Raw genomic sequence first — 14707 nt, forward strand, 5'->3', positions numbered from 1 at the left:
TTTCAATTATTTTTGACCTATAAGTAGAATTGCTAGTTCATACGTCAGTTCTGTGTTTAACTTTCTGAGGAACCACCAAACTTCTAACTCATTTTTTACACTTATAATTTCAAGGTGGCTTGACTATTAAATAGAAGCAGTTGGACCGCTATCGGCAAACCTCAGGCTAGGCCCAACGATGTCTCTCAGAAACACTGACCAGAGCCAGTTCGACTCGATCTGAGCCAACCAAGGGTTACAGGCAGGGCTTTGAATAGCTTTCTCTGCTGCTCTGCATGTCACAACACGAACCGGCTGGGCAGGAATACCTTCCTGACTCCTAGACACCCTCGCTTCTCCATTATGCTGCACACACTTTTGCAAAAAGAAAAGCAACATGTTAACTACCTAACTTCCAGGCTTCCCTCCTGTTTTTGCAAATGAGTTCAGATCAGCATCTGGAGTCCGCAGAGACATGGTGCGTGGGGGCCACACCTGCTCCCCTGTCGTGGGCAGAGGTCAGCCGCTTCATGGTGGGAGAACAGGGCCTCCTGAACACTATTGAGACTAGAGAGATTTTTCCATCCAGGGTAGACTTTTACCGTACATTTTGTCGGAAGGCACCGCCCGGTGATTCTAACTCTATCAATCCATAGATTCTGGAGGTGAACCTATCCTGCTTTGTAGATTGTAGATTGTCCACCCTGCAGGCTTGGCCAGGACAACAGGACATAGTCCTACTATAGCCATGTTTACTGAAGCCTATTTACTGACTCATGAGGCTTCTCGGCCATGAAGCCAACCCGACAGCAAACTGATTGGCACTGATTTTTTAAATTTAAACCTGCCCTGCGCCTCTCGGAGTGCTGACCTCTTAACCACAACTGCCTAACACAAGGGTGGCTTCTGAGACACAGGGCCCCAAATCAAGGAACGTTACCTTTGCACTGCCCAGAACAGAGACCAACCAAAACGGCTGTTTCCACTTGGAACTAAACAGTGAGAATAAAGAAGCTGGCTTCCGGGGTCCTGTCTCCACAGTCTCTCTGCCACCCCAGCTGTCACTTGTCGCTCGTCCCCTGGCAGCCCTTTCAGGTGTCCGGGCCTGAATCTGCTGTTAGGACACAAAAAAGTCCCTTGGCTGGTCATATCCTCTGTAATCTGGCAGGAAACCTAACATTTGCTTGCTCCAGTCCTAGGTCAAACAGACAGCTTATCTGCTTCCTTGTAGGGAAGAGTCTGCTTCACTGTGTCCGGTTTAGGGGGATTTTCACCATGACCTCACCCTCCTGCAGCTACCATCCACTGACTTCGGTGCGGCACGAATGAGGCATTAGCAACCCCTCCTCGCACATCTCAGATTAACATCAACTCCAGTATCTTCTCTTTTGCGGGGTCTGAGAATGCCAAAAAGAGTTGGGGGCGTGGGGAGGGGGGCTGATGATGTGTGGTTATCATTCCGGGCTTGGGAGAGCAGGATGTCAAAGAAACCACCTCAAGAAAAGGCCCTAAAACCTTCCACACTCGCGCCTGCTGCCTGAATAGCACCCCAGCCAGGGGCCTCGAAATTAGGCGCGCGAATCTTGACAGCAGGCGGCGGGCACGTAACCCAGCAGTGAGAGCCGTAGGAGAGCCCCAAAGGGCAGGGTCTGGGACCCGGTCTCCGGCCTCCTGCCTCCGGGCTCGGGCTCGGGGAAGCGGCCCTCCTGCCAGTCATTGGGCGCAGCTAATTAAAGGGAAACAGAAAGTCGGGTTCCAAGCGCGCGCCCCGGCTGGCCGGAGACCACGTGACCATTCCCAGCCCCACCCCAACCCCCGCGCGCGCCGAGCGGCGGCCGCGGGCACCGGGACTAGAGCTTGACTCGCCGGCGCACGACTGGAGGCGGTGGGTTGGAGCGGGGTTGGTGGGAAGAGGCCTCGGCGTGCGTGCGTGCGTGCGTGCGTGCGCGCCCCCCGGGAGGCGGCGGGCGCGCGCACGCCCGGGGGCCACCGCCCCTCCTGGCCCCGCCCTCTTTCCCTCCCTCCCCGTCTCCTCCGGCCCGCCCTGCCCGGCCCGCCCTGCGAGTCACCTCTCTGGTTCCCTCCCTCCCCGGGCGCGCTCGGGCCGCCGCAGCGCTCCCCGCCCTCGAGCCTCGTAGCAGGAGCCGCCCGCCGCCCGAGGAGGAGGTGGAGGGAGCCGGAGGGGCCCGCCGAGGCGGCGGCGGCGGCGGCAAGATGGCGGACTTCCTGCCGTCGCGGTCCGTGCTGTCCGTGTGCTTCCCGGGCTGCGTGCTCACGAGCGGCGAGGCCGAGCAGCAGCGCAAGTCCAAGGAGATCGACAAATGCCTGTCCCGGGAGAAGACCTACGTGAAGCGGCTCGTGAAGATCCTGCTGCTGGGCGCGGGCGAGAGCGGCAAGTCCACCTTCCTGAAGCAGATGCGGATCATCCACGGGCAGGACTTCGACCAGCGCGCGCGCGAGGAGTTCCGCCCCACCATCTACAGCAACGTGATTAAAGGTGCAGAGCGGGGGTCGCCGCGGGGATCGCGGGCCCGGGCCGGCGCTGGGGTGGGGGGGGGGGGCGGAGGCGGCCGGCGCGGGGCCGGGCACCGCCCTCGTTCGCTCCTTCCCGGGCAGAGGACCCGGCCCGGCGGGCGGGCGGGAAGGGGACGCGCCCACCCTGGGCGGCGGTCCTGCCTGCCCGGGGTGCCCTCGACCCGCCAGGGGAGAGGATGCCCGGGGGCGCCCCGCTTTCCCCCTTGCCGTTCGAGTGCAGGTCCCCTGCACCCCCGCCTCGCCGCTGGCCTCGCCTCGGAGAGGGAAGTGCCTCGAGGTGCGGGGTGACCGCTCCCGTCTTCCACCGGACGAGGCCAGAAGACCCGAGGGCCAGCCCCAGACCTACACTCCCCCATCCCCCGCCCCGGCGCTGCCTGCCCAACCTCGCCGCCCGGGGTGGGTGACCCGAGTCACATGGGGTCGGGGCTGCTCCCAATTCCCTGCTTCCTTGGCTGCCTCCTAAGCAAGGGAGTTCTGGAACCGTCTCAGTAAGGAAACTTTTGCCTGAGACTTGTCAAGGGCGAAGGGTGACAGTTGGTGGGCCCTTTGGGGCAGAGATACGACACTTCAGGGAGTCCTGTGTACTGTGCTGGCATCAGGAGAGTAAACCCATGCAGTTAGTCTGAAAAAATTAGCATCAGTGGTTTTTCGCCCCATTGTCACGGCGGGGCAGGATGTTTTGCCTGTAATCAGTATGCAACACGTCCCACTCTCCTTTTTGCTTAATAAGTGGGGGCAGGAGAGGGGGGGTTCCACCTCTTGCTGTACTATTTAAATTAAACTGTGCGTTGGTATGAAGAATCTTTGGCCTAAAAAGTGATGCAAAGCCTGTGCAGGTTGAGTCAGTGAATCACTGTCGTCTTGGATCATAGACTCTGCTTCTGTTTGACAGCATGTTTAAAACTGAACTTTGCTCTTAAGTGAATTTTATTTCTGCACTTTCGGAGAATTGGAGAAGGTGATTCTTATTTCAGTGACAATTATATTCCTTATTCTTAGTATCGAATATTTTCTACTATTTATGAAAGGCATTTTGGCAGATTTGAGATACAGGGCCTGGTGGCTCAGGTGCATCAGGGAACTCCCATCTGGGTAGCAGTTGTCCCAGAGTTTGCTACAGATTTCAGCAGATTTTCAAGCAGTGTTTTTTCAAGTGGGATTTTTTTTGTTGTTGTTCAGGAAGTTCTTAAGCAACAACTTCTCAGTCACTCTTTTTTTCTTTTTTCTTTCTTTTTTTTTTTTTCTTTCTCCCAGGATTGAGGAGAGGAAAACTTCTCCCCGGGAGTGGGGACCAAGGGGCAATGAGGGGGAGAGGAGTCAGCTCTGAGCCCTGGTACCCCTGCAGCTAAGCTGTGTAAAACAGTTGTGTTTGTCCCATCTTAATGTTTAGCACAAAGCTAATTGAGGGCTCTTTCAAGGCTGCAGACCCCGCCTTGCCAGTCCTTAATTGAAGGTACCTTTGTATCCTGATGCAGCCGCACTTCTGGAATTATGTCAATAAATAGAGTCAACATGGTAACTGATTACGAGCCAGGTAAACACCTGGTCCTTGTGCACCGGCTCCTGATGTGACCCTACTCTAACATTGGCAATGAGATGAAGTAAGTCACAAGACATCTCCCTTTTTTTGAGTTGGCGTGATTAGGTGGACGGCAAAAACGGGTTTTCAGTTATCCGGACAAGTGACCCGAGTAGTCCCGTGGCTGTTGAGATAGATGGACCAAAGGTCACAGTGCAGTGATCAGAGATAACTCGGTTTGAATTAACCTGTGCGAGTTGAACGCTCTGTTTTTTTTTTTTTTTTTAATTTTTTTTTTCAACGTTTATTTATTTTTTGGGGGGACAGAGCAAGACAGAGCATGAACGGGGGAGGGGCAGAGAGAGAGGGAGACACAGAATCGGAAACAGGCTCCAGGCTCTGAGCCGTCAGCCCAGAGCCTGACGCGGGGCTCGAACTCCCGGACCGCGAGATCGTGACCTGGCTGAAGTCGGACGCTTAACCGACTGCGCCACCCAGGCGCCCCGAACGCTCTGTTTTGATACACTTTTCACAGCTGCTCTTCTTTCCCGTTTGGGAAATCGAAGGCTTTCCCGTGACTTACCCTGATTTGAGGCTCGGTCTGGGAGTCTTTGAGTTTTGAATGTGCTCTTAGAAGACTGGGTGTCGGGTTAAAGCCGGATGCCTGGGGAACGAACGGAACTCCGAGTGATGGATGTTTGATTCTCGACATTTCATAAATGTCTTGTCGAGGGGCTCAGAAAATCTTAGCCGCGGTTGCTTCCAGAGCCTGCAGCGTAGTTTCTTTTTCCTTCACCAGCTCTGGTTCTCTTGTGGCTCCCCTCTATTAAAACTGTGTAAAAAGCGATCTTATAAATTAGAACATGTTGAAATCCTTCAGAAAGAGCAATTGTGTGAATAGTGTTTGCTTTTCCAGGCTCTAATTTTATGACTGTGAACAACCGGCTTTTTAAGCTCTGCAGAGTTGCGGGTGTTTTGATGTTGGTCTGGGTTTTTGGAGGAGGTAGGCCTGCAGTAGTTACGAAGTTTCAGAAAGTAATATCGGGATAGAACCGGTGAGAGTATCCAGTGGCTCCTAGCTCATCTTTTCCTTTCTTTTTAAACAAAGGTATGCGAGTGCTAGTGGACGCGCGTGAGAAGCTTCATATCCCGTGGGGAGACGACTCAAACCAAGTCAACGGGGACAAGATGATGGCATTTGACACACGGTCCTCCATGGCGGCCCAGGGAATGGTGGAAAGCCGAGTGTTTTTACAGTATCTCCCGGTTATCCGAGCATTGTGGGCAGACAGCGGCATACAGAACGCCTATGACCGGCGTCGAGAGTTTCAACTGGTAAGAGATTTGTTCTTTTACGTTGCTGTCGATTTATTTTAGTGACATTTATCGGGAGCTGATTGTAATACACCTGTTTTCCCTGACTCCCACGACAAAAATGTATCCGTCTAGAATTTTAGCCTCAGAAAAGTTGGGTTGCTATATGGATGAGCTTCTGACTAAGCAAGATAAAAATAAGCTGAACTCCATAGAGTTGGTGACGCAGAGGTGTTTAATTGGTCATTTTTTTCTTTTTACAAATAAGATGATAGTGATTTTCATGGGTATTTTCTCCTCATTTTAGTCTCCTTTTGAAAATGATATCCTCTCAATTGCCACAATGAAATTCATCCTCCTAAAAAATTGATCTTTTGCTCTTGGACTGAGAGCTCAGTAACTGAGCTGAGTTGTTCAAATGTGTCATTTAGACTTTGAAGGTACTCATTTTATGATACAGGTTGATTAAATATATAAAGAGACTAAAGTTCTTGATAACATTTAAGTCATTGTGCTTTTTATATATCTGCTTTCTCTGTGTGTTTTTTAAAGGTTTCTAAGCACATTTTACACAATGTTTCTTTTTTTAAGTTTATTTTGAGAGAGATAGCACAAGTGGGGGAGGGATGGGGTGGGGGGGGAGCGGGAGAGAGAGAATCGCAAGCAGGTTCTGCCCGGTCAGCGCAGAGCCCGATGCGGGATTTGAATTCACGAACCGTGAGATCATGACCTGAGCCGAAATCAAGAGTTGGATGCTTAACCGGCTGAGCCACCCAGGTGCCCCCAAAATGTCTCTTTTTAAAAAGCAGAATAATCATAGAATATCATAAAACTTTGTAATTGTTACCCAGCACTGAAGGTAGGGTGGAAAAGAAAGGATCTGATTGGGGTTAAAGGTACACAAATAATAATTGAAATCAAGTGTTTTGCAGTTTAACTGTGAATGCTCTGATTGTATTCTGAGTTTTATTTGCCAAAGACCGGAGAGATCCCAGGAATAACAATCTAGACTGTATGCATTTTGGAGGCAGTACAGATTTGAAGTGTTTTACCATAATATAAAAAAAAAAAAAAAAAAAAGTGACAGTTAAAAGTAAAACTGCTTAGAAAGTGGTTCGATGATGTCATCGGCCTTAAAGTGATCCACAGTTATGGGTGTGGCTACAAGAAGATGTACAGCTAGGAGTCTTTGCCATTTCAGTTCATACTCAGAAGCCAGGCTTGGTTATTAAAAGTTCTAGAGATGTGTTCGTGCTAGTTTTTTATAAAACTGATACTGAATCTTTCTTTTCTTTGAATTATGGTTCTCATGGGCTCCGTACAGCCTGAGCACTTGATCACGTATGTCTCAAGTAGTTCTCGTCAAGAGTGTGTGTGTCTTGGGGCGCCTGGGTGGCGCAGTCGGTTAAGCGTCCGACTTCAGCCAGGTCACGATCTCGCGGTCCGTGAGTTCGAGCCCCGCGTCGGGCTCTGGGCTGATGGCTCAGAGCCTGGAGCCTGTTTCCGATTCTGTGTCTCCCTCTCTCTCTGCCCCTCCCCCGTTCATGCTCTGTCTCTCTCTGTCCCAAAAAAAATAAATAAAAACGTGGAAAAAAAAATTAAAAAAAAAAAAAAAGAGTGTGTGTGTCTTGTCTTGTCCAGTAATTTGTCCGTTAGCGGGAGGCAAAGCCTGTCTCACACTCTTGTTAAAATGGAGGAGTTGGCAACATTACATTTTGAAAATCGGGCATTTCACTTGACAAGTGACCTCCATCCAGTTCTCAGACTTGTGGCGGAATTTTGCCCTCTGGTTAGTATTTGTTCTTTGATAGCTGATGGTTCCTCCACACGCCCTTCCCCCCCCCCCCCCCCCCCCCCCCCCCCCCGTCCCTTGTCCCCATCTCTCCCGGTTTAAGTGCTGCTTGGTCTCCTTTCTTAATTCGTTTTGTTGACAAGTCACACTTTCTCTCCAAGGTTTCTCAGGATGTTATTCATCCTTCCTGGTCAGGGAAGAAACATCCATCTTAAAAGCATATGGTTCATATTGGTTGGATGAATAAACAAACAGCTGTACTCTTAAGTTTTCTGTAGGAAAGTTCCGTAAGTCCATTTAATTGAAGTTGGGCTCCACTGACGCTTGAATGTGGACATTTACATCTTGACAGTTTGGTGTCAAGACTGCCATGTCGTCCTAGTTGAGAAAGCATTCCTAAGTGTCCATCATTCGGAATAGATCCCTAAAACCGCTCAGCACCCCACATGGTCGTGACTTGACCCAGCTGATGCTTTGTAGCAAAGAAGGCGTCGAGCACAAGGAGAGACAAGTTCCAGAGATACTTCTTTTCCTCCTAAAAAGTAGGGACAGAAGAAAAGAGGACCAGGGAGAGATGTAAATTTTTTTTAATGTTTGTTTATTTTTGAGAGAGAGAGAGAGAGACAGAGTGCAAGTGGGGGAGGGGCAGAGAGAGAAGGAGACCCAGAATCGGAAGCAGGCTCCAGGCTCTGAGCTGTCAGCACGGAGCCCGACGTGGGGCTCGAACTCACAAACCACGAGATCGTGACCTGAGCCGAAGTTGGACGCTTAAACCGACTGAGCTACCCTGGTGCCCCGGGAGAGATGTAATTTTATTTTACTTTTTTAACGTTTTATTTTATTTTTGAGACAGAGAGAGACAGCATGAACGGGGGAGGGGCAGAGAGAGGGGGAGACACAGAATGGAAGCAGGCTCCAGGCTCTGAGCCATCAGCCCAGAGCCCGACACGGGGCTCGAACTCACGGACTGCGAGATCGTGACCCGAGCTGAAGTCGGACGCTCAACCGACTGAGCCACCCAGGCGCCCCGGAGAGATGTAATTTTAAACTCCCGGAGGACCGGAAGTTTTTTCCTTGGTGTACTTGGCGTTGTGGATGGTGCCTGGCGCGTATAGAAGGTGCCCCGTTATTGCCCTGAGTTCATGACTCTTGGACTTTTGGAGACTGTGTGGTGCTTGGGGTAGCGTTGGACACTGAGAGGGCAGCTGGCTCACTGAAGATTTTCCTGACGGTTCCCTTCAGTTCCTTTTCTCTACACACAGAAACCGCTGAGTCCTGTCTTCTCCACCCCCTGAAAAATCTCTGGCGTCCATTTCCTCCTTTCCTCCTTTACACTGATTTCTTGGTACCTCTTGCTTGGACTCCCAAGTAATCTTGTTCAAACATAGCATGGGTTGGTTCAGAAACCTACGCTCGTTCTCCGTTACGTCCAGAACAGAGTTCAGCCTCTTTATTTGAGTCAAGACTAGCTAGCCTACCTGTGATTCCAACCGTATATTCATTAGACTACTTCGCACGTCCTGTAACCTCTCGATTTCCACATACCCTGATTTTCTGCTGCTTTGGCTGTCTGTACAAGGTCTGTCGGGGTTTTTCATTATTGTATCTATTCATTAGGTCTTACCCTTGACCTAGAAGAATGGTAATCACATTTTAATGTGACTAAATGTGGTCCCTGGACCCCTTGCATCAGTGCTTGTTTAATACAAAACAAAACAAAAAGAGCCCTAGACTCCCATCACAGGAGGATCTGATTCAGGAATCTGGAATGGGACCCAGCGATGTGTATTTATCTGTAGCAGACAGTCCTCCGTGATTTGGATGAATTTGCTCCTTGGCCACCCTGAGGAACAGTGCCTCAGGGTCAGGACTTTGTCCAGCCCTCCCTACTGGAACGCCGCTCCCTGTCCTGTCTTCTCTCCTCCGTGTGCTTGCTTCTAGCCCCCCTGGGTCGCCTGTACTCCACTCGTTGCCACTTGTATTTGGTCCTCCCACTGAAGCAGAGGCTCTCTTGGCACGTCTTGTCTTCTTCTCACTCACTAGCATCAGCCTGAGTCTCATTAACTCATTTTCTAGACATTCTGAAGTATAAGGTTCTTGGAGAAAAAAAGAAACATCTCACATGAAGTTTCTTCTGGGAAATAGGAATCATTTCTGTACGTAGTTTGTTAATTTTTCTAGAAGATGGGAAGTCCTTGTATTACAAAACCATAATTTTTCTTTTTACGTTTAACAATGTATATTCTTGAATCTTGGATGGAAAAAGTAAACCATCGGGAAAAGGGTAGAGTTAGCAGATGAATAAAAGTAGCCTTTTTTGTTTGCTTGCTTCAACTAATGATTGGTGATTAAATTTATTGATACAAATTGAAATGCAGAAAACAAATGGGAACGGTTTTTAAACCTCTTTATGGCTCTTTTTTTTTTTTCTTCCTTCAGATGAACAACTGCTTTATAACCAGTCTTTGGAGCAAGGGATGGGGTAGTGGTGTCACAGCCTGGGGTTTTAGCCAGCCATTCATTTGTTAGGAATAACTTCGGGTGCAAACATGAATGTTTTCTTTCCCAAGCTCCCAAAGGCAAACATTTCCTTTTCTGGTTAGTTTCATTATGGGTAAGCCAAATAGTTTACTGTGGAAGAAGAAAAATCTAAGATTTACATTGCTGTGCTGGCTTAAGGTACCTTCCTAATTCTTAGAAACGAGCTCACAGGATAACACATAGTTAAGAAGTGGTCTCCTTTAGTACTGGATCGAATATTTGTGACGCTGTGCCTTGCAGTATGTTCACTGAGGCCTGCCACTGTACAGACGAGATGCCCTCTGGAACACCTTGTGTGACTGTAGTCGGGGAATTTGGTAACTTCAAGGACTAGAGATGGGAGACAGGGCTTGGCCGGGAGCCGATAGAACTGGAGATACGGAGCAAACCTGACAAAATGGCCAGGAATCGTTGCCAGTTAATTGTTCTGAATATTTAATACACAGTGACTTATTCAGAAATAGAAACACCATTAATGGAACTGGTCATATAGGGCAGGAAAGTGTGAGTGGGAGGGACATTCTAGAGCTTCCTACTTTCTATAAACACTTTAACTTGTCAGCATTAATACAACTTCCTGTAATGACCAGTCTTTCTTTGCAATCCCTGAAACCAAAGCTGGGTTTTTTTTGTTGTTGTTGTTGTTTTTGTTTGGTTTTGTTTTCTTTTCTTTTCTTTTCTTTTCTTTTTTAATCACGGTACCTTCAGTTAGACTTAGTCTTTCTTACCCAAGTAGTACAGGTTGTGCTTGATGACGGTGACGCTTCTCCGAGCTGATGAGGTGGTTTATCCGCGAAGACAGAACTTGTGTCAGTCTGTGTAACGGAGTAACTGTTTAGCCTCAGGCATTGATCTGTGCCGAGCAGCCGAGTGCTAAGTAAAGGAGGAACTTCAGTTTGGGCTAAAATACTTATTTCTTTATTTGTACGGCAAAATGGATTTGAAACACTATAGAGTGAGAGGCACTGGTTTATTCTTTAGCAGTAATTTGGGTTGGCTTTAAAAGGTGACTCAATTACCATCGTCTGTTGAAAATACCATGTGTCTGTTAGAGAAGCAATTGGTCTGTTTCCTTTATGAATAAAATCAAATCAGGACTTTGACTTCCAAGTTGCAAAAAACCTATTGTCTACTGATTCTAGGGTCATGGTAGAATATCTCAGCATACATAACAAAGGGATTATATGTAACATTAAAAACTGTAGAGATTTTAAAATTTAGATTTCTGTAGATAGAATTTCCTTTTTGGTGAATTTGATCAGATGAAATCTGATCCACATCTTAGAAACCCAGAGTTACAGGATTGTACGTTAAAAACAAAAAGAAGGGGCACCTGGGTGGCTCAGTCGGGCAGGTGTCCGTCGCTTGATATTGGCTCCGGTTGGGAGCTCACAGTTGTGGGATTGAGCCCCGCCTCGGGCTCTTGCACAGAGCCTCTTTGCGATTCTCTCTCTCCCTGTCTGGCTCTCTGCCCCTCCCCCACTCGCGTGTGCATGTGCTCTCTCTGAAAAAAGTAAATAAACATTTAAAAATAAAAAATAAAAAAGAGGGTGCTTTGGCATGTGCTTATAACGTTCATACAATTTTGTGAGATGGTGTGCGTGCATGTGCGTTTACATGGATACGTATCTCGTGATATATTATGTCAGTGTGTTCGTGTTTATACCTGTAGCTTAACTAGCTATGGGATGTTTAGGCTCTGGGTGCTGAAGGGATATTGTAAAATACTGTGCTGCTTTCTCTATTATTTTTATTGCTAAATAAAGCTAGTGGTATAGTGATTTATGTTGCTCTGAAAATGTTCATTAAACAGCCACGGGATGAAGCGAGGAAATCGTGTTGTTGGGAAAACGAGGCTTGAGTTTCAGAATTCCGTACTACAGTACATTTAACCCGGGAGAAAGGGTTGTGAGCTCAAGTTGAAGAAAACCGTAATTGCCAAAGGCTTCCTGGATGGAATATTCCCTCTTCGTCTTTCGCATATAGGCAGAGGCCCCACCAAGCTGGGGTACCTAGTCCTGTTAGCCCCAAACAGGTGCCAGTTTCTTTCTCCAGAAAATTAGCTCAAGGGCTGATAATTATATCACTTTTTAATACCTTACGTCTTATAAAAATTGCTCTGTACCTTTTAAAGCCGTTTCAGCTACATTGTCATATAATCCTTTAAAAAACTGAGAGGAACAGAATGCGTGCTGTTGTCTCTGTTTCACAGATTAGGAAACTTAGATGCCGAGAGGTTTCTTGATACTTTGGTTCACAGAGCTGGTAAAAGATGGTAGAATAGACCCTGGAGCCCTGGTCTGCTGACTGCTGGTCCACAGCCCTGGGCACTGAACCATTGTGAAGCACTCAAGCATGATGTCCATGGAGCATTCTTTCCTTCCATTCCCAGCCTCTCTGGCCAACACGCATACACACAGATAATTAACACTCCCCTAGAAAGTTCTCTTTTGAGTATGTGTAAGGTTTTATTAATACATTGGGTGCCTGGGTGGCTCAGTTGGTTGAGCATCCGATTTCGACTAGGTCGTGATCTCGTGGTTTGTGGGTTTGAGCCCCGCATGGGGCTTGCTGCTGTCAGCGTGGAGCCTGCTTCAGATCCCCTGCCCCCCCCTCTCTCTCTGCCCCTCCCTGGCTCGTGCTCTCTCTGAAAAAGAAATAAACATAAAAAAAAGAATACATAGTGTTGCACTGGTAGTCACAGTTCCTGCGTTCTGAACTTTCGTAATATCCCTGTGTCATTCCTTTCTTACTTTATTAACTTAGGTCATAGTTACAATGTAATAATCTTAGATGACATTTAATGGTAGAGTTACTAACTTAGCGGTACAGTTCATCCTCACCGCCACTCATCATGATAAAGGCTGTTTGAATCTTCACATCCTTGAAAACTACGTGTACTAGTGAGCCTCAGCTGATGTTCTGTCAGTGAACGTGGCTTTTAACGTGTACCCTGAAACATGAGAGCCTAGTGGCAACCAGCGTGAAAGGCAGCTATGTATTTTTCTAAGAAATTGTCATTTGGGAATGGGCCCGTGTCCAGCACATGGTTGCCCAGATTTGCACTTGGTGTGGAGAAGGGGCTGTCGGGACACCTGTGCTGTTATTTCATGAGCTCCTTTGCAGTGTTTCTTTTTTTTTTTTTTTTTTTTTAACGTTTATTTATTTTTGAGACAGAGACAGAGCATGAACGGGGAGGGTCAGAGAGAGGGAGACACAGAATCGGAAACAGGCTCCAGGCTCCGCGAGCTGTCAGCACAGAGCCTGACGCAGGGCTCAAACTCACGGACAGACTGTGAGATCGTGACCTGAGCCGAAGTTGGCCGCTTAAGCGGCTGAGCCACCCAGGCGCCCCAGCTTTGCAGTGTTTCTTAGGTAGCTGTCACAGTTTTTATACTGCTTATGAGCATTCCAGATCGTGGTTTGTGTTGGTTTTTGTTCCAGTTAGAAACTGCCTATTTTTTTAATTGAATATATCTGGAAATCGACAATTTCATTTCCTTGCTTGAAAGTACTGTGTGTGTGTGTGTGTGTGTGTGTGTGTGTGAGCTGTATGATAGAGTTTACTTTTGTCATTGTGAAAAAAAGTGTTTTTTTGCAAGATGCCTTTTTTCAAGAGAATTTGTTAACATCCACATTAGCAGAGCTTTATTAGAATGGGTTGATAGGTATCAACGAAATAGTAATATTGTTTTGAGAACAGGACTTCAGTGGCCTTGGCTAAAGTTACCAATCTGTTGCAGCGGTAGTCGTTTATGTTAATCTTTCCAACTTAATCACTTTCTTCTTTTTGCAAAATGAATAAAAAAGATTTTTAAAATCCGTGCTGTCGATGAACTTTTTCATCCCCAACTATTATAAAACAGATGCAGAAAACTTGGAGTGGAATTACTCTTCGTTGACTTTTTTTGGCTTCAGGTCTAAGTCATAAGACCTGCGTAGTCGGTATTGCTCCGTGTATCTTCCAAGCAAATTCGAAAATAACCATATTCCAACTTACTGATTTATTTATTTCACACGTCACAAGACATTTTTACAAATGGTTTTAATGTGATAACCTTAAAATTCACTGCGGTTACCTGCTCTACTGTTGGGTAACATGGAACTAGATGGTGTGAGTTTGAACAAGTCCCCCAGCGTTTTCTGTTTCTGAAATTTCCCTATCTGAGGGCCTGCTATTACCAGTTGTTACAGAAATTACATGAGATGATCCATGTAAAGTAAAGCCTCTGGTGCAGTGCCCGGCTCATATTAGCCATGTTATTAACATTAGCTCCTGGTGTTCCTCATACGCCACATGCACAGAAAGTAGCTTTTTGCATAAGTAGCTTTTACATAAGTAGCTTTTTAAAAAAACAAATGCCTGTAAGCATTGATTTGATTCACTCTGTTGGTTACCAGTATAAAAACCCTGAGTTCTAAAATAACGCGGGCTGTGACTTCTGTTCTCACTAGACCGGATGTCGTCTCTACTGAAGGGAACCGAGCTGGCATCGCGCTGTTGGGTCTTGTTGCCTTCTCCTGTCACTTTGCTTGGTTTTCAAGCCGATGTGTAGGCGGAACGCATCAAATCCTAGCTTCCTGCTGGCGGCGTGGAGGTGACCTCTGGCATAGGTGCAGGTGCCCCAGCCACTCCCACTGAATGTGCGTGTTTCTCTTTCCTTCCCTCCTTTTCTGTGTCTCTGCGGACCCCTCTGCCCACACACCTGCACGCCACCCCCCCCCCCTTGTTTCCTGGGCCTGTAGTTGGTAGAGGCTCTGCGAGGATGCCTGTTGAAGAGGGTATTTGGGCTTCTTTTCCAAGGATTAAAAAAAAAAAAAAAGTTCCTTACAAAATACAACAATTTTTTAAAGATTTCATGTCCCTTTTTGTGAGATTTTATAACTTCTGATCGTTTCGTATAAAAACCAACTAAAAACACTAGTCTAACAGAACTCTGTTTTCTTGGGGAGCAAAATAAACAAATTTCAGATTTGCTCCCCTAAGGAAAGAAACCATGTTACTTTTTTTGTCGTTTAAAAACACT

General features: G+C 47.3%; 1 protein-coding gene across 1 annotated transcript in view; it reads left to right on the top strand.

Annotated features, from left to right (window-relative positions):
- The first annotated feature begins 1843 nt into the window (after positions 1-1843).
- GNA13 (G protein subunit alpha 13) overlaps positions 1844-14707 on the top strand; it is a 44752-nt gene continuing 31888 nt past the window's right edge. Inside the window, exons 1-2 of the mRNA XM_045489519.1 lie at positions 1844-2476; positions 5142-5368. Coding sequence (XP_045345475.1) covers positions 2194-2476; positions 5142-5368 — 510 coding nt within the window. The 5' untranslated portion in view covers positions 1844-2193. The remainder of the gene's footprint in view (positions 2477-5141; positions 5369-14707) is intronic.

Source organism: Leopardus geoffroyi, chromosome E1 (genome assembly GCF_018350155.1).
Source record: "Leopardus geoffroyi isolate Oge1 chromosome E1, O.geoffroyi_Oge1_pat1.0, whole genome shotgun sequence".
Lineage (NCBI taxonomy): Eukaryota > Metazoa > Chordata > Mammalia > Carnivora > Felidae > Leopardus > Leopardus geoffroyi.